The sequence below is a fragment of the Magallana gigas genome, chromosome 3, assembly GCF_963853765.1.
Source record: "Magallana gigas chromosome 3, xbMagGiga1.1, whole genome shotgun sequence".
NCBI classification, from domain to species: domain Eukaryota; kingdom Metazoa; phylum Mollusca; class Bivalvia; order Ostreida; family Ostreidae; genus Magallana; species Magallana gigas.
In genome coordinates, this window is record NC_088855.1 from 1,704,938 (window position 1) to 1,725,496 (window position 20,559).

Genomic DNA, 20,559 nt, shown 5'->3' on the forward strand with positions numbered 1-20,559 from the left:
GTGCAAAATAAGAGTATCTAAAAATTTCTGAAGCTTAAATTCGGACATTTTAAACACAAAAAGAGGTGAAATTGGAAAGCTACAATAATCATAGTTATAAAACTTAAGAGCATAGGCTTAAGCTTTGCTTCACATTAAATTGCTTCACCAAGGAAAAATATATTGGTGAACTAAGCCTATCTAGTTTGAGACTTTTGTGGACAAAATAAGAATTTATTTAAAATGGCGATTAAGTACTAAGTATACTTTTAAATTATTAATTTTTCATTTTTTCACAGTCTTCAAAACAAAAATTAAGCAACACATACTTTTCAAAAATAAAATAAGGTTCACATAACTATCACAAGGATGAAGTGAGAACAATTTACCTTCAGTACCCCATTGTCTCCTGTATAACATGTTGTTACTGCACACTTGCCCACTTCTTTTGGTTTTTCAAAACAAACATCTACAATAAAAACGATTTGTATAGTACATGTACTACATACTGTATATATAATAATTTATATATATATATATCATTTATGTAAAATTCAGCAATGTCTATAAAAAAAATATCTACAAATATGTAAAATTATTTGGCATAAAGAATTATTAAAGCAGGCTTGGTAAGCAAAACAAAAATCAGTCATCTGTAAATATCACAAACAGTATATTACATATTTCTGTATGTAACATTTTTTAATAATTTTTTCATTATTTCTCAAATGAGTTTATTTTATTCCTATGCCTTGAAAATAACCGAGTCATACCGCAAAGAGTTATATTGCCCTCTCGAAATTGTAATATCACCCTCGCGTGCGATAAATCTAAATGTTAATTATGTCAGTCAGGTTTGAAATTTAGCTAAGCAAACATAGAAAGTTCCTCGAAAATCAAAATGTCAGGACAGTGTCTGCTGTTCAGAGGGACTAAATTACTTAAATTGCTTAATTTAGAAAATTATCTAAAAGTATTATTGAAAGTACACATCAACATTCTACAAACTATCTTACATCGATTGAATGATATGAAGCTTGTTAAAACCTTGTTAATAGGGTAAATGGGGTAAATATGTTCTTTTAAACTAATTTTGATTTTTTTCAAAATGTTATATTTATAAAATACACATGAAACAGGTGACTCTAGATGGCTCAAAGTCCAAGGGACCAAGGAACTCGATGTGCTTTAACAACTTTTTTCCCTTTATTGTTAAATATACAGATCTAAACGTGCTAAGAACTGAATAGAAACAAATATTGAGTAATTAAGTCATGAAATTTATTTATTTTATTCTTCTAATTATGATCAGATTCCTCAGTATCCTGAGTACAACATATCGGAATGCCTTCGGCATAAACAACATAACGCTCTGTCACCTCAGGGCAAATATTTTGATAAGTTGCCCTCAAAGCCGTGTAATATATGTATAATACTAGAGACGAGCTCGTTGCAAGCAACGATTAGGTCTTCCGTCGTAGCTGCGTCATACTTGTGACGTAATATAAAAATTGATACCTGACCATGGTGCAATATTAGATGTATAAACACTGTGTAAAAGAAACAAAGTACATGTATATAAGCAAATACAGATCTTTAAAAGTTGTCTGAAGTTTGATTCGCCGCATGTTGTTTTTTTGCATGTGCATTTTATTTTGAGAAACTTATCGAATCATCATAATTGACTCAATATACACAGAATATGGACGACGATTATAATCACACAGTGGGTATGCCCGGTATGAACGTAAAAAGACCAAACATTTTACTCGCATTTTTTATCAAAAGCAAGGGCCAATGAATCTTTTAGAATGTATGCGGAGATCCTGGAATTTTTACAGGGGGTTCTGAAGAATAATTTTGTTTTTTTTGGGGGGGGGGGGGGGGGGGGGGCATGCGCAGATAAGAAAAATTTTCCTGGGGTGGGGGTTGAGTGTCTGACGGTTATTTGAGTTTGCCTGGGGATGTCCGAGGCATATTTTTGTAATTTTATATTGTACATGTAATGGAAAGAAATTTTGCGGGGGTTGGGGTGGGGTCTGGAACCCTCACCCTACTCTTCTTGATTCGCGCATGGGGAAGGCCGATGCCGGTAATTTGACGGTAATTTTAACCATTTTTATTTAATTAATCATTTTCAAAATTATCGGAATTCCAATATTACCTTTAAACGCAGTTAAAACTTAAAATACGAACCATTTAGTCTTGGTGAGTATTCGGCCAACATGCGTCCGCGTACGAAAGAAATGGCAATATTCAAGAAATTTGGATGGACGATCTGGGTCCTAGGTCGTCCATCCGATTCTTTTTCAGACTAAGAGCTACAGAACTGCACTTAGAGAATATCAAACTGATTATGTTTATTTATTTTGTCTCAAAGAATCAGTTTTTTAAATAAAGTTTTATCTTAAAAAAAAAGAAATCGGGCACAATTTTCAATGTTAGCATTTTACAATTTAAAGGTCTAATCAAATTTTGAATGAAGTTTCAAGATACTACTCTTCGTTGTTTTATACGAAATATTGCGTGGAAAAAAGATTTACATCGCATATATATTATAGAACTAATTTCTTCTCTTTTTTATTTACATCAAAATAAATCCAAGAAAAAATCTAAATATTTTTTTTTCCTTTATATGTGTTAATGAAAACGTTGATCAGCAAGGGCCGGTTCTATGTCGTGCAAGCACCTACTTAATAGATTGTTACACGGATCTACCACGATGATAAATATCGAAAAGGCAATATTGTGGGTGAAGGATGAAAGTGTAGTTTGTTTTTTAGGTTTATTTTTGATAATTTTTTTATCTGGATCAATTTGGTCTGTTGGTTTGTTTTGTTTATTGAAAAGGGGAATAAAGAAAATGAGTAATTTCCGATATGAAGTCAAGCATATATTTTCATATTATCATTGACTTAAAACATGTTGGAAAAAAGAAATATTGCATCAAGCAGTTAGTTATTATGCGCAGATTATGCATTCCTCTATGGTTTTCACAATTGCATGTATCAGTTACTACACGTATTTGCGTACGGAGAAATAAATCTCCAAAGAGATGATATAGTTATCAGTTAAGTTCCAGATTGTCTTCTGCACATGCAAGCACGTGTGTAATCCTGATTTAAAAATAGGTATAATGTCCGGGGAGGGGGGGGGGGGGGGGGGGGGTCATCGCAACAAAACTGTGTATAAGCGTACTAGAGTGTACATTGTTAATTAATAATTGATGTTGAATTGTTATTAACAAACAAAATCATAAATTTATAATAACAAACACTAAAATGCCAGGGAGTTCTGCTGGACGCGATTTCATTTGTCTTCAATTAATAGGGTGTAGGGATGCCCGCCTACTTAATACATATGCTCACGCGTCAACAGATTAAAAATGACTGTATTTTTGATTTATAAATCGCTCTAAAACATTCGATCTGATATATCGTTCTTAACAATTCAAAACTTTGAACGATTAAATTTGTTTTTATACCTAGTACCCCGACCCTCACGGAAAAATCCATTCAGATCAATGGAAATTTTATTTACAAGACTCCGCGCCAGAATCAGGATGTCTCATTCATTAATTTTTTCGTAGTTATAGTGGACGAGTCCAAAATAGGAATTTTGAGACACATCATACAATGTGAACATATGCCATGAATGCAGTTTACTTTGCGTCTATTTTCTTATTTTGAGAGTCCTTTTTATCATGTTTATCATGGCTTGAAAATGACGGAAGGCCCTTGAATGTTGTTATCTTTATGCAGGCACGTAGCATCCTTTTTGAAAGTGTGGGGGGGACAGACTCATCCAAAAAATCTTGACAAGCAAAAAAAAAAAAAAAACTCCCAATTTCAATCCTAATTTCCTTATTTTTATATAAATTTTTTACATCCTTGATAATTCAATTTTTTATAAGCAAATTTTAAAAAAATTAGTTGCTGTGAGAAAAAGTGGGGGGGGGGGGGGGGGGGGGGACCCACAAGCTTGAATTAATAATTGCCTGAGGATGCATCTTTAATGTGTCAACATTTATATTCATAATTGATGAAAACGTTATATGGGATGTAATAAGCACAATGAGCAAGAGTGTTCAATTAAAAGGGCATTTCACATTGCACGTGTGTAATCCTGATTTAAAAATAGATTGCCATATTTGAAAGGTCAAAAAAAAAAGAGGGAGGTGTCATCGCAAGATGATACACATTGTCTAAGTAGTACAATGTAAGTAATAGTTGGTGTTGGATTATCATCATTAACAAAGAATCATCAGTTTGGATTAATTAAAACAAATATAAATTCATATAATTGGAATATTTACTGGAGGGGCTACGTACAAGTAATTCGCCGAAGTGGGGTACGTGTGACCCGATTTTCGATCAATTGGGCGATTTCATTCATCTGGAAAAGGGTTTCACTCGCGTGTACAAATGTAAATGTACATCTAACAATTGCTAGTCAATTAAGTGTGTATGTTAATTCGATAGATTTCTTCTAAAACATTCAATCCAAAGTATAATATATGTAGTTATTAGTTGACACCCTCCCAGTGGATCTATGCCGATGGATCTATCTGAGATCTCAGCTGTTGCGTGAATGGTAAAGAAAGACTTCGCGCCATAATACGTCTCATTCATAATTTTGGCTCGCCGATTAGTGGGCGAGTCCAAGTTAGGCCAGAGCACATGATGTGTAGATGGTCTTACCCACTCTATTTTCTTAACTGGTCATATAATAAATAGAGATATCATGGATCTTTCACTTTTGTCGGAGCATGTAATAAATGGAACCAAAAAATAAAGTAATTCTAATTGAATTAAATTGAAGTTAAAATGTAAATACCCCCTCCCACCTACGGATTAGGATTTTCAAAATTCCCCATTTTTTAAATTCCTTGTCAAGATTTTTTTTTTGATGAAGCTGCCCACCTAACCCCCCCCCCCACACACACACTTTCAAATAACGATGCTACATGTACGTGTTTGAATATCCTTTCCTATATAGTTAGAAATAACAAAATGTCTTTGATTTTGCATCTAATATATAACAAATTCAATTTTCAATTTGGCTGTTTGAGATTATTCGATACATGTACATTCCTAAAATGATTTAAAATAATGAAATGATTTAATTTCCAGTGATATACAGGTACATGCACTCGATCGAAGAAAAAGATTGAAATTGCTTCTAAACTCTGCACGTTCAGTTTAATAATTTATGATCCGCAGCGAAAATTAAATTTCATTTCTTATAAGATAGTCTAATTGATACATGCATGCTTCCACTGAATAAATTTGGGTAGTCAGGCAAGCTTTTTGGAAAGCTATTGCTATGAAAAATTTCGGATGGTACTCAATTTTTCCAGAAGGAGAACTACATATATGCAGCTAAGGTAACTAATAATGCTTCCGATGAAATACTTTGTTTAGTAATGCAAGGTTTTAAGAGAGCAATACTTATTTGTTTAAAAAATAACACCCTAATACTTCGCATTTCATTCGCTGTTTGTAGAACAAGCAGAACCAGTATCAGTTCGATCCCTATCGTATGTACATTGTTCGAATTTAATAGCCCTTGCATTGGATTGCTTTGCATGTACAAAATATCTTTTAAAAATTCAACACTGAAAGTGTTTATCTATATGGCTATTAATCTATATGTACATGTACACATAGCGTACACATGTGATTCAAAATACCCCAAACGGAAAAATTAACTTATTGAGTCTACATTTTATAGAATTTGCAAAAAATACATTGCGGGTCTGAATGTTTGTTAATGTGTCAATCTATCAACATACAGTTTGTTAATTATTTTCGATTGCTAAGGCTACATCGTTTTTGATGAACATTGAACAACATTTTTTCCATGCCATTATTTCCACGGAAGATAGCGAGTACAATTATAAAGCACAATTTATTTAATTATCTCTTTAATATTGTGTACTAGTATGTAATAAATTATTTATAAATTGCTGCCGAAGGTTGTTTGGTATTTTCGTTTGTAGATGCATTGCAAGTAAAAAACGTGAAACGCGGGGCAAGTCATAATTAATACATGTGTCCCTAATAACCGTTACTTAAAAATAGCGGCTTTGGATTCAAATATTATCGTATACGAATATTAAGTTCACTTTTTAAAATCATCTCCACTATGATAATATTATATCCATCGGAAATCAGTATTTTGTTTTGCTTTAAAAGAAATGTTCTATCGGGAGCAATCCCGCGTTCGTTTAAATTGCCAGCGTACATTTGTCATGTCAGTAATACACATTGTGCTTTATATGACGGCCGTGTATACGTACTGTAGAAAAGTTGAGTTTAATTACCATGCATTCGAACCATTTAATTAACACATCTCCCAGTACTGAAACAATTCAAAATGTCTCTGTTACAGTAACACAGTGGGGCGTTAAACATGTGTACGTCCAGCTCTACAAGCATATGCACTGTCGTCAAGGCGACGGCCTGAATACAGCTAGCGACTCTTCTATCGATCGGTTACCTGAGTCTCGTAATGCATCTAAATATAGAAAGGGGCACAGTTATGAAACAAACAACAAAAATAAGGTCAAAGACGTTCATCTTTATGAAATGAATATGTACATATGAATAAAAACATTTGGGAATTTTATGTAGAATTATTTTTGCGCGCTGCATGTATCAGTTAGTGCATTACAAAAAGCCCTTTCATAACCTCCTAAACGTGCGCACAAAAATGGACCGAACTGACAACAATTGTTTCTGCAAATACTGGCTATAAATTACGAAAACATTAAATTGAATACCACGGAAGGATTCAAAATTAATTTCTTTACAACTTTGCTTCAATAATGCATTAGAAATTTTTATTCCTTTACAAGTTATTGACAAGAAACTTTTGACGCATCTAACTCCTTAATTATAGGGGCCAACCCTCTTTTTCTGTATACCGAATGAAAGGTCTTGGTAAGACCAAGATCTTTTAAAATACATGTTATAACAAATTTTTATCAGGTAGGAAACTAACACGGAATATACGCGAATTTTTTTGAATTTTTTTCTTGCCTTTGTTTCAACATCTATACCTCCTCTTTTATTTGCATTTAAATAATAAATAAAATATATCTCGCACAAATTCAATGTATTAGCTTCCAAACCAGCCCATCTTTGAGACTCTGCCAGCCATCGTTATAGCTAAACCCCCCTGGACAAAAGAAGTCGTTAAATTTTACTAAAAGGGGAATAACTCAAAACCGAATGGGGATTTTCCTCAACTAAAATATGCAACGACAACATCACGCGGCATGTTATCAGTCCTGAAAATTTCAAAACAATCGGTGAACAAACGAGCGAGATATTAAGGATCAAAGTTGGCGTCTAGAAGAAAAAAAAAAATAATAAGAAATTTGAAATTTTTTCAGAATAATAGTAAGGTCTTCCGTTGGAAACGGAAGACCTTAATTATTAATCAAAAGTAAATCTAGAGCCATGCAGTAAATACTTTAAAGAATAAAATCTGAGCTGTGTGTCTATCCACTCATCATGCTCATAAATAGGTGTGCATATATATCATTCTAATGATTACCTACTGTATACAGAGAAATATTCACTCCCTTTTATTTTCACCTCTTTCGCTCTCGTCAGTAGGCAAATTTAACATGTTTAAAACTGGGTGAATTCAAAACAATTTTTAAATAATTGTATTTATTAGAAAGAATATTTATTTCTGTGTCTGGGCAAACTCAAGAAGGGCAAAGCCAATTGTAGGAGGGAAATATAATATGCAATGAAATTAACCTTAACAATACAGTATCTTCGATGTACATGTATATGTATATGAGCATGACAGTTTACACATTCGTTACACATGACTGCACTCCTACAACTCACGGTCCACTACTGGTACTAGATGTGTTCAGTACATTTTATTCTCTGCAATTTTACTTCATTGTTTTATGTTTGATTATTATGCAGTGACTTGCATATCTGATGTTACTTTTCCCCTGACTTGGATTGAAGTTGTATACATTTGATAGTTTTATCCAAACTGAATCACCATGGCTATGTAAGATGTATGTCCAAATAGATGAGGCCTGATGCAGTTACATAAATACGTATCAGGTTTGTTACTCACTAACTCAGAACTGTTAGTAGTCAGACAGTAACAAATCTAGTAAGTGCTTTGTTTCCCTATTACATGGAACATTCATTAACCAAAGGTGATGTTCACATATCTTGTACATCAAGGTCTATAATACATTCTGTGGGTGTTCCAATACCTTGTATATCTAGGTCTATAATATACTCTGTGTGTGTTTCAACAGAGTTCACATACCTTGTAGTTTTAGGTCTATAATATATTCTGTGGGTGTTTCAACATAATTCACATACCTTGTACTTTTAGGTCTATAATATACTCTGTGGGTGTTCCAACATAGTTCACATACCTTGTACATCTAGGTCTATAATATATTCCGTGGGTGTTTCAACATAGTTTAGATACCTTGTACTTGTAGGTCTATAATATATTCTGTGGGTGTTTCAACATAGTTCACATTAACTCGTACGTTTAGGTCTATGATATATTCTGTTTGTGTTTCAACATAGTTCACATACCTTGTACATCTAGGTCTATGATATATTTTGTTTGTATTTCAACATAGCTCAAATACCTTGTACATCTGGGTCTATAATATACTCTGTTTGTGTTTTAACATAGTTCACATTACCTTGTACTTTTAGGTCTATAATATATTCTGTGGGTGTTTCAACATAGTTCACATTACCTTGTACGTTTAGGTCTATGATATATTCTGTGGGTGTTACAACATAGTTCACATTACCTTGTACTTTTATGTCTATAATATACTCTGTGGGTGTTTCAAAACATAGTTTACATACCTTGTACATCTAGGTCTATGATATATTCTGTGGGTGTTACAACATAGTTCACATTACCTTGTACTTCTAGGTCTATGATATATTCCGTGGGTGTTTCAACATAGTTCAGATACCTTGTACTTGTAGGTCTATAATATATTCTGTGGGTGTTTCAACATAGTTCACATTAACTTGTACTTTTAGGTCTATGATATATTCTGTGGATGTTTCAACATAGTTCACATTACCTTGTACTTTTATGTCTATAATATATTCTGTGGATGTTTCAACAGAGTTCACATATCTTGTACATCAAGGTCTATAATATACTCTGTGTGTGTTTCAACAGAGTTCACATATCTTGTACATCAAGGTCTATAATATACTCTGTGTGTGTTTCAACATAGTTCACATTACCTTGTACTTTTAGGTCTATGATATATTCTGTGGATGTTTCAACATAGTTCACATTACCTTGTACGTTTAGGTCTATGATATATTCTGTGGGTGTTACAACATAGTTCAGATACCTTGTACTTGTAGGTCTATAATATATTCTGTGGATGTTTCAACAGAGTTCACATATCTTGTACATCAAGGTCTATAATATACTCTGTGTGTGTTTCAACATAGTTCACATTACCTTGTACTTTTATGTCTATGATATATTCTGTGGATGTTTCAACATAGTTCACATTACCTTGTACTTTTAGGTCTATAATATATTCTGTGGGTGTTTCAACATAGTTCACATACCTTGTACTTGTAGGTCTATAATATATTCTGTGGGTGTTACAACATAGTTCACATTACCTTGTACTTTTAGGTCTATGATATATTCTGTGGATGTTTCAACATAGTTCACATACCTTGTACTTTTAGGTCTATAATATATTCTGTGGGTGTTTCAACATAGTTCACATTACCTTGTACGTTTAGGTCTATGATATATTCTGTGGGTGTTACAACATAGTTCACATTACCTTGTACTTTTATGTCTATAATATATTCTGTGGGTGTTTCAACATAGTTCACATTACCTTGTACGTTTAGGTCTATGATATATTCTGTGGGTGTTTCAACATAGTTCACATTACCTTGTACTTTTATGTCTATAATATATTCCGTGGATGTTTCAACAGAGTTCACATATCTTGTACTTTTATGTCTATAATATACTCTGTGGGTGTTTCAACATAGTTCACATATCTTGTACATCAAGGTCTATAATACATTCTGTGGGTGTTTCAACATAGTTCACATACCTTGTACTTTTAAGTCTATAATATATTCTGTGGGTGTTCCAACATAGTTCACATACCTTGTACATGTACGTCTATGATCCATTCTGTGGGTGTTCCAACGTAATCAACATACCTTGTACTTGTAGGTCTATGATCCATTCTGTGGGTGTTCCAACATAATCAACATAGCTGATAACTAGGGTGTACTGCTGTTGATCACTTTTCCTTAAATTCGTGAGGTATAAGGTAGCAGGCTCATCGTGATGATGGATTAATCGATTCTGAACCTGGTGCTCTTTATTAAAATATATCTCAAAATCTGGCGAAGCGCCTGGTTCAAACTTGGCAAAGCTTGGATCTTTGTTTACGCCCCGGACCTTGTTCCATACGTAGGTCTTCACCTTTTTGCCATCTAACAATGCAGGTTTAAACTTCATGGTAACATTGCCGGCTATACATCCTGTAACTGTTTCCCTATTTTGGGCAAATGCTGGAAAAAAAAGTAAATAAAATAAAATAGATGTAACATTACATAACATTAAAACTCTATTCCACCATATTTTAAGGGAAAAAAGAAAATTCTTTAGAGTCATATATCATGTATGTTTATACAAATCATAACAAATTCAATTTCAATTTAAACCATAGTAAAGAATCATAAAGCACTTTGTAAAAAAAGCATTAAATTTCCATTAACATTATCTGATACCAGTACTTATTTAACATATCAATGGGTTTTTTTTTCATATATGTGCAATAATCCAAGGGATTTTCGGGAAAAATTGCATGCTGCTAATTGTCTTAAAAAATCTTGAAGTATTTTTTTTAGGCCAAACAAAAAAATATGTTTGTTTACTGTTACATGCTGAAAAAAAATAGGGTCGGTAGGTAGGATTATTTTTTTATTTTATTATTTGTTTTTTTTTACACAACTTCAGAAACGTCACATATATGAAATTTTTGAGACAACTCGAACATATCCCTTTCTAAGTGACAAATTTTTACGAAAATTGGCATAAACATTGAGTAATTCCAAACAAATAATTAAACAAAGTAATATTGAAAGTTAATTAAATATTTTGTTTACGACGGTAGAAAAACAGGGTACCTGGCGCAGGCATAATCTCGGAGACTAAAAAACTTGAACATCCCATTTCAAAGTGTCCGTAGAATTACAGTTAATGATAAAAGAAATCAAATTAAATATGTTCGTGTTAAATATGTTTTGCTATATTTTGCGACTAACTTTTGATTAAGTTTCACTAATTTTCGAGGTAAAATATGGATTTGGTACAAACATATTTACCAAGCAATAGAAAATATGACGACATTACATTGAATTTTGACCTCAAGACGGCACATCGAATATACATCAAACTTGTGGAAATCTCAGAAGAAGACCTTTAAGGCCACGCAATTCCTTAAACCAAAACTATACGATAACCAGGGATACAGAGCTTCAGTTCATCATATTTTTTTCACTGATTGTTTGACTAGAATTAAGACAAATAGACTAAATATCCAGTACTGTATACACACTAACTGTTGTCAACAGTTCTAAAATAAAAACAAAATGACTGCAGGAGACATTCACAGTAATTTGATTTTAGGGTAAACAGAACTCAAAATAAAAATCAAGAATGAGAGAAAATGTAAATGATGACATCTTGAAATCAAAACAAAAGATGAGAAATAAAAAATAATTCTTATTTCCGGTCGTTTGTAAGGTGTTTAAACACAGGAGCAATGAGAGGCGTTAAAATGACGTTGCGAAAAGTTTGCGGTTGTGTTGGGTCACCGGACGCAGGCACGTTGATCCACTTACCAAAAATGATCTATTCATGCCATGGAAAAGAAACTTTTTACATTGATAAACTTTATTCTGGTTTACATTTTGGTGAAATTTCAAAGGTAAATCTCTTTTCCTAAAAGAATAAGAGTAAATGTCTCAATAATTTCCGACCAACCCTCGCAAACTGATAATACAAAACTGTTTTGCCATTGTGTCATGCTTACTTTTGTTTGCCACATGCACCCCTGTGAATGTTATTGTCATTTAAATTTTTGACCACGTGGTTTTATTTGACCCTTTCAGTTTCGTAGTAAAAATCGTGCCTCGTATTTATAGTCTATTTTATAGAATCTAGGTACTTGTAATCAAATATAAAATCTAGAGGTTTATTGATTTTAAACTTTATCTTCATTAATTGGTGGATAAAATGTGTTCTAGAAATAAATAAGACATACAAAAAAATAGTTTATGTCTGCTGTTGCAACAATTAACATGCTTAGTAGAGATCTCCCCTGAGGATTAATTTTCGATTTGCGCCTGACCTGGTAATAGTATCAATAGAGCAACAGACTATATATTTTTATGCAGAATGTTCCTTGAAAATGTCTCGATATGCTAAGTTTTTATACAAAACAGACACCCATTATTTTTTTAAAAAAACATGATATTGCACATCACAAGCATCACAAGCATCAAACATGGCCATGATAGAGAAGTGCAAAAATGGATTTAAAATGATTTTTGAGGATAATTTTAGGGAAATAAATTCAAGAAATTGATAAAATAACACCACGGATGTCTGGTGTATAATATCAATTGGATATCGAAATAAAGAAAATCTAGAAAACTCGTTGCCATCCTGTTGCTACGCTTGCTACGCTCACGAAGCTCACTGGTAGGATTTTGCCAGTTTCTCATTTATTTTCAAGGAATTGATAAAATCGTCGACTCCTGTGGTCAAAACTATCCTGCCTCCATGTTGTTTGCCTCGTACTTCAAAATCGGGAACCTTTTCATTTCCCCCATGTTATCGATCGTACACCTGGATAAATGCCGATATTAACTGCATTTGCTTTATGTGTGCGCATTCTTCAAACTGCAGAGAACATGTAGACGTAGATATTGTCACCATGTTTTTTTTTTCACTTTCGATTTCGATTTCAAACGCTTGACCGATTAAGATGAATATAAAAGTTAAACGTACCCACGTGTGACTTCCGGATTTCTAACGATGGATAAAAACAATTAGGGTCGGCGATTAAATATAGGGTCGGTCGGGAAACCGTAAACAAACATATTTTTTTGTTAGGCCTTATAAGGTACGTATTAGCCTTGCATTAAATGTTAAATTCTGATACAGCCATTCTCAGAACATTATGAAGCATAGAGTATATTTTAATAAGAGCCTTAAATTTACAGACAACTTATTATTAAACGGGGAAGGAATGTTTGACTACACCAGACACATAAATAACAGAGATTGGCAACTCCGCCATTAGCATGTTTTGTTGCTGAAAAATGTTCGGGACCAACCTTACTTTGAGAACTACATATTAGTAAACTGAGATGATGATCTTAAACCAAAAGTGTATTGTATGAAAAATGTGTATAGATTTAAGACATTTTTGAAACAAAAAATTGAAAAAATAAGTCTTTTAGATTAATATAAATATAGAAAATATATTGGCCAGCTATAAAACATCAGTGAAATTTCGGACGACGGGTAGCCAACTGCCTCCTAAAACTCCTCTTTTCTTATTGTTTAGAAAACATAAACTCATGAAAATATAATGTTTTCAATGTTTTGGAAATAGCTAGGTTTAAGCTGTTTATAATTCTAAATAATTGTTTATTAGAAAGATATACTGATTTAAACTGCAAATACTTTACAATAAGGACTGCGAGATTTCGGGAGATTTCGATCAGTTGCCAATCTCTGTTATTTATGTCTCTGACTGCACAAAGAAAATAACTGCAAAGCCAATTAACAAACAGTTCATGTATATGATGCATTAAGTTTACTCAATGCTAGAAAAAAACTTAATTAAGTATATATTTACATGCAATATGAATTAATCTGTGATTTAAAAAAAAATGCTGCACTTTGTTGAAAGACTGTATAGAGGGTTTGCTCTCTCTCCCTCTCTGAGATTAAAAAAAAAATAAGTTGAGGAAATTCGAACATAGTTTTTGAATTCCCCCTAGTAGGGGACAGGTTTTAATGATATTTAATGTATAAACAAAACTGTATGTCAGATTCTTCGTCCATATACAGTAGCACGGGTAGAGCTGTAATTAATGTGTCTTAACAGATAAGGGATGTACCGAAAGTAGAAAACACCCAGATGATATTACTTTTGTTTTTAATGAATTTGGGTACCCCTAATTATTGAACAGTTTTATGCTTTAAAAAATACAAACCTAAAGTCACGAAAAACACGAGCGTTAGAAAAACACTGATGTTCCTTATAGGCATGGTTAACTATTTCGATGCAGGAAGAACGCACTGGAGTTTGTTTCAGTTTCGGTTAGGGACCGCATTTATCTAACGGGTTCAACGCCTCAGAGGTTGCTATACAAATCGCCCCATGGTCGATTCGTCCCTTGCCTACGAACAACACTACAATTCGTTATTTAAAATGGATCAAAATATGAATAATAATTATGTATACATTAAAAACCAATGTAAGAAAGTTTTTTTGTTTTAAATCGCACACTATCATTAAATCACCAAATAAATATGCTTCTTAGGCCTACATATTGAGACCAAGCTAGGTTTTTAGAAATTTGTGTCAAACCAAACTTTTTTTTTTTTAAAAACAGCTCACATGGTCCAAAACTTCAACGGCCAAACTTTAACACAATGAAGCATGCGCATGATCTCATATTAAATACAACATGCTAGGCTACAATTTAAGAAAATGTATTGATAGTCATTAAAAAAAAAGGGTCTGCTGGATTTTCTACAGAAAATATTTATTCTTCACATAGTACACGACCCTTCAAAAAAAAAAATCACAAAAATGCATATTTTAAGAAAATTTTAACAAAATTATACAGTTTACAAACTATCTATTATTAAACATTTATTATAAGAGTTATATATTTTGTTAGCCAAAAAACCCATAATTTATCGAAATGGACCGGTTAGTATTTTGTCTGATAGTCTTTTGAACATGTCTACCCCAATATTTTTGGATTTGATTTGAAGTTTTTTGAAAAATATAAAACAAAAATTTAAATGTATCAAATAGACACAGTCACTAAAAATAAAAACTATTTACTCAATCTACAGTAAATTGTATCATACATATTAAAAGTTTGGTTTAAGCTGACAAAACCGTAGAAACGAGCGTAGCAGCACACCCCACCCCCTTCCACCACCACCACCAACACACCCTTTTGTGAACAATATTTCCCCAAGATTTTTGACATGTACATGTATTTATGGTTTTTCTTTCTTTTTTGTTAAAAAAAAATATGAGATATATATATTTGTACTGAAACCACTGAACCATATTTGTACAATAGTTTAAATCTATTACTTGTCAACTTACATATGATAATCGCTTATTGGAGCAAAACTATAGCCGGAAAATTATCTGTAGCGTTTCTGAGTTTTATATATTAATCCACTTTAATAATTTCCTTATGTTTGGTAGCGTAATGTAAATCTTTGTATAATTTTCCGTAATTAATTTCTTCTCATGAGATAAACGCAATTCAAAAAGATACAAATGTTTATTTATTTAAAATCCAAAAGTATAATAGCGAGCGCCGGCGCGAAGCGAGCTCTACCGGTGTACCAGGGAATACTGTCGCTAGTGAATATGGTCGCTCTAAAAATAGAATTAGAAAACGGTAGCCATGCAATTCGACCCTTCCATAGTTCGACACCAATACATTTGATGTACTTCTGTACTAGATATAGCCATATCAGATTGTTAAAAAATAAATATCTTTAAAAAGGAAACGCAAAAAAACCCAATAGAATTTATAAAACGTTGGCTTAATTTAACATCGAGATCGGTATACACTCGGATGTCGTGATCGTAGAAAGAATTAGTAAGTTTGATTTCTGAAACTTAATACCAAAGTCAAGCTAGCACGCACTAACTTCAACGCACTAACTCCGTTCTAAATACTCAATTCATAAGAGAAACCGTTCGAATTTTCTACTTTCAGTTTGTGTTTTACCATGTTTACATGGTAGATTAATCTCGGAAACAGTTTTCACATACAAAACTTTTTTATAAACATTTCAATGGGTATGTTTGCGTTTTATTTCTGGTTATTTTGTTGTATTTACAGTTGTTAAAGATAATTTCGTTTCATGTTAATGATTCTAAAAAAAAAAAGCTCATTAGTTCGCAGTTCAAAATTTTTCGTGGATTACATTTTGTTAGATTTTTTAAATTGTTTTTCTTAACTTAGTACAGAATAATTATAATGTGTTTAAGGGGCATGGTCACGATTTGGTCAAATTCTATTTTTATAATTTTATTATTCACAATGCTGTAAGAATGCATTTCTAATGATCAAATGACATTTGAGAATCAGTTATAAGCAAGATAAGGTCTCATAAGTATTTCTCATGTAAACAGGCTCGAGTCCTGTTATTCTTTACATAGGTTCAATTTACCTGTGAAAAATTCTTTTTCAATCTGATTTGTCCATCTGCTTATTCATTTTAAGCTTTAATAAACAGTCCCAAACATTCAAGAATTTGTAATTATCTTGGTCACATTTTCCCCGATTATACATGTAATTCATTTAGCTCTGTGAACGAGCTATAAATAGAGAAATAAAAATATCCCATCCAAATATTCTCTGGCCTAAAACATGAAACATGTACTGTATATGTACTGAACTAGTACATAAAATTTAGTTAAATTAAATAAAAAGAATTCATCCATTCGGGGGGAGGGGGATAATTACTTTCTCATTATGATACGTTTCTTGTAAGATTTTGTAAAAGTTTTCTTTACTTTTTTGCTCCCTGCTTCAAAAGAATCCTGGGGTTCAGTTCTTTCCGTTCAAATTTTCTTTTTCTATATTTGAATTTAAATAATCATGATCATTTTATTTACAATGAATATGATTTTATTTTTTTGATTAGCACATATTAAGATTTTTATTTCATTATTATACAACATTCATAAAGAAAACCATTAAATTTAATAAACAAGCTAGTTTTTGGGGAACAAATCATTTTTAAAAATTATAGTTGGATGTGATGGTTAAAATATTGTTGGACACCCAACCTCCTTAAAGATAAAATGTAAATTCCACCTAAGGACCTCAGTATTAAGTTTGAAATTAAGGAAATACGTGAACAAAATTCCACTGATGATAATGAAAAACCATCTATAGTGTGTTATAGACCTTTCATTGTAGTGTTAATTTTCACTTTCAAAAAAGTATGTCAATGACCTATTTTTTGGTTTAATGGCCACTGAATATTTTTGTTTAATTAAAGAAAAATCCCTAAGAATTTTACACTGTGATTGATATTTTCTTATTTGTGAAAAAATACAAATAGCTTAACTCTTTTAAAAATGAAATACAGTTTGTGAATGGCAGTGGCACTAAATAGATACAAAGCATCAGAGGCGGATCCAGCAATTTGGAAAGGGGGGGGGGTCCATTTGATGAAAACCAATATGTGCAAGGACTTTTTGAACGTTTTCCGTGCGTATACAACTGTATTTGGTAAACATTTATCTCATCACTATTTATTTCACATCTATTTCAACAGCAGAGTGCACTGCATTATTGGGCGTTTTGCCTTTTTGGTTTAGGTAAGGAAGATTTGCATTATATCTAGCCTCAAGAAACCGAAGTCTTCAGCAATGAGAAAGTACGTCTTTGCTTGATAGAAAAGAAACACTAAGAAACAAAAAATAACTCAGACTAACTACGACAAACTATTATGAAAATGGATATTTTGGTAAATTTTCATGTCTTCGATGACTTTAAAATGCCGAACTATTTATTGATTTTGATTTCTATCGATTGCCTTCTTAAATAAAGGTCTAAATGATAGGATATGACAAAAGAATGTGTATAATTTATCTGCTGAATAGATAGTACATGTGTAATACAATGGTTAAAGCAATTGTCGTCACAGGGAACTTGATGTGACCTCTGTCATGGGAGCGCTACATCATCCGGCACTAGTACAGATGCGATCATAATATTTAGAAAAGTTTTGAAAAGTTGGGCATTTTATAATTGTTTACATATAAACCCTTTACACTGTATTTTTGTTACAGAATTTCCAATTCTTGGAAACAAAACAAAAAAAGGCTTCCTTTTGTGTTTCATGTGGGTATGAAGGTAGCTAGCACTCCAGAAAAATAGCATAACCCGCATAAGCGGGTCATGTTATTTTCTTTGTATTTTTCGTATGAAACAAAGTAAAACTCATCTATTATAATTACTTTAGTTTATCAACCAAACAATACATTTGAAAGCGGCTTTTTAAAATAAAACGAATGCGTGTATTCTACCTGGAATGTCGTTTTACTCAATGGCTTGTTAGTTCAAAACTGTATGAATTATAATCAATTTTTTTTAAAGAAATAGAGTAGAAAATACATTGTAGATGTTATTATAAACCTGTGTTTTTAGCGATACTCCTTAATTTTATGTATTTTTCTTTAATTTTCACATGTTTACTCATTGTAGTAAACACCAGATGCTGAAGTGGAATACAATGTACTTTATTTCAATAAAAATCGATCGGTTTTTTTTCAATATAAGAATAAAATTATGGGACGCAGTATATGAAATTCTTTAAATAAGCAATTTTTAAAGCATTAATTTGAGATAATTACAGTATTCTTATTATAAATGAGAGAAATTGCGACACAGCCCCCTTAAACAAAACTACAATAGGCCCCGTCAGGAACTCTTAAATAGGGAGCGACCGAAAACACTGACCGTTGTACTTTAAATACCCCCGTTCGTATTTGATTTTATGAATTAGACTCTATTACTATAAGTTTTTATGTACAATTGACAAAGAAAACCGGCTTGAATTTGGCACTCCCTAAGCGACACAGCCCCCTTAAACAAGTCTACAATAGGCCTCGTCAGGAACTCTTAACTAGGGAGCGACCGAAAACACTGACCGTTATACTTTAAATACCCCCGTTCGTATTTGATTTTATGAATTAGACTCTATTACTATAAGTTATTATGTACAATTGACAAAGAAAACCGGCTTGAATTTGGCACTCCCTAAGGAATGGCTGTTCGTTCGCCCTAAGACGCGTTCGCCCTTGGTGCCGAAAACACTGACCGCTATACTTTAAATAGTCTCTTTTTTTTTCAGATATTTTCTGAGAAATCCGGCTAAAATTGTACTTTTTCAATATCTCATACAGCCCTCTAAAACAAGTCTACCATAAGCTCTTAAATGAAGGTTTCGTCAATGTTTTATGAAATGACTATAAAAATATATTTCAGCCCTCGGTTTAATGGGTTTATTCTTTATCTTGATATTGGATTTATATTTAGAAGTGAAAAAAAGAATATCTTACCCTTTCAGCAAGGTAGGTGTACATCGTTGGCCAGTAATAGCGATCGCGTGCGCGACTGATAGTCCTATCCCTGCCTAGATGCGCGCCAGTTGTACTTGAATGACACTCTTCGAAAACCCTAATATAATGATCGGGGTCGCGAACTACTATTAGCTCTTTACCTTTAGCAAGATAATATAGAGTGTCATCCTCACCTAACTTAAACTTTTTGCTACGTCTACGAATCGCGTCCTTTTGGTTTTTCGTGCTATCGGAGGGAAATCGCTTTGATTTCAAGAAATTAAATACTGCGTCGAGCAAGTTTGCGTCGGGTTGAAGGGTCATTTTTGAAATATTAAATAATCAAATAAAACGATTATGAGAGAAAATTTTCAATTGTTTTACGATATCTACAGAAATTCTAATAAATTCTAATAAAACTAACTGCTTTTAAACTAAAAATTTCCCTTTAACACGTAAAAAATAAAATTGCGAACTCGATACGAACTACTTTCCTTATCACCGACGGTGTCAAAATGATTGTCATTAAACACTAAAACAATATAAAGCTATTTTAGCGCATGCGTCAAAAATGGCTTCGATTTCATATGACACGATGTCCAATCCTTTTTAACACAGAGGAACTCATTTGCATATTCCAAGAAATTATACTATGAAATTTTCCATGCAAAAACCATTTTGTTATTTTTTAAACCGTTAAAAAATTGAAGAATATTGAATTATCACCAAAAAAACAAAAACAAAAATAGTATACCCTTTTGGAAATTTTTTCATTCATATATGGTTCTAAAAAACGCAAACACATTAGAGGAAAGTGAATAATTACATCGAGTTTTATTATTACTTCTATATGATTGAGTAATAGGAACTGAAAAAAAATTACATGGATTGTGTGAATGGTCTAGAACTTGATAACTGAAACCTACAATATGATTACACATAATAAACATGTAATTGATTTATCCCCTAGTTAGGTGTCATCATTGATGCATGTGCGAGGTATACTCTGCATTGAAAAAGTGAAATCATCAATAGAAAATCTCTAAATCTTTAATGGATTGTTTGCTTAAATATTTCATAAGTAGCAAAGAAAAACACGGGTTTTTTTTAGTTTTATTTTTGGGGGGTGCTGAACTTGA

At 32.5% G+C, this 20,559-nt stretch overlaps 1 protein-coding gene across 11 annotated transcripts in view; it reads right to left on the reverse strand.

Annotated features, from left to right (window-relative positions):
• Positions 1 to 14,431, reverse strand: part of LOC117692688 (uncharacterized) — a 33,908-nt gene extending 19,477 nt beyond the window's left edge. For all 11 annotated transcript variants that reach the window (XM_066078036.1, XM_066078035.1, XM_066078033.1 and 8 more), the window contains exons 1-3: positions 14,295 to 14,431; positions 10,215 to 10,571; positions 369 to 448 (exon numbers count right to left, since the gene is read on the reverse strand). In XM_066078036.1, the coding sequence (XP_065934108.1) occupies positions 369 to 448; positions 10,215 to 10,571; positions 14,295 to 14,349 (492 nt within the window). In that variant the 5' untranslated portion in view covers positions 14,350 to 14,431. The remainder of the gene's footprint in view (positions 1 to 368; positions 449 to 10,214; positions 10,572 to 14,294) is intronic.
• Positions 14,432 to 20,559: the final 6,128 nt, after the last annotated feature.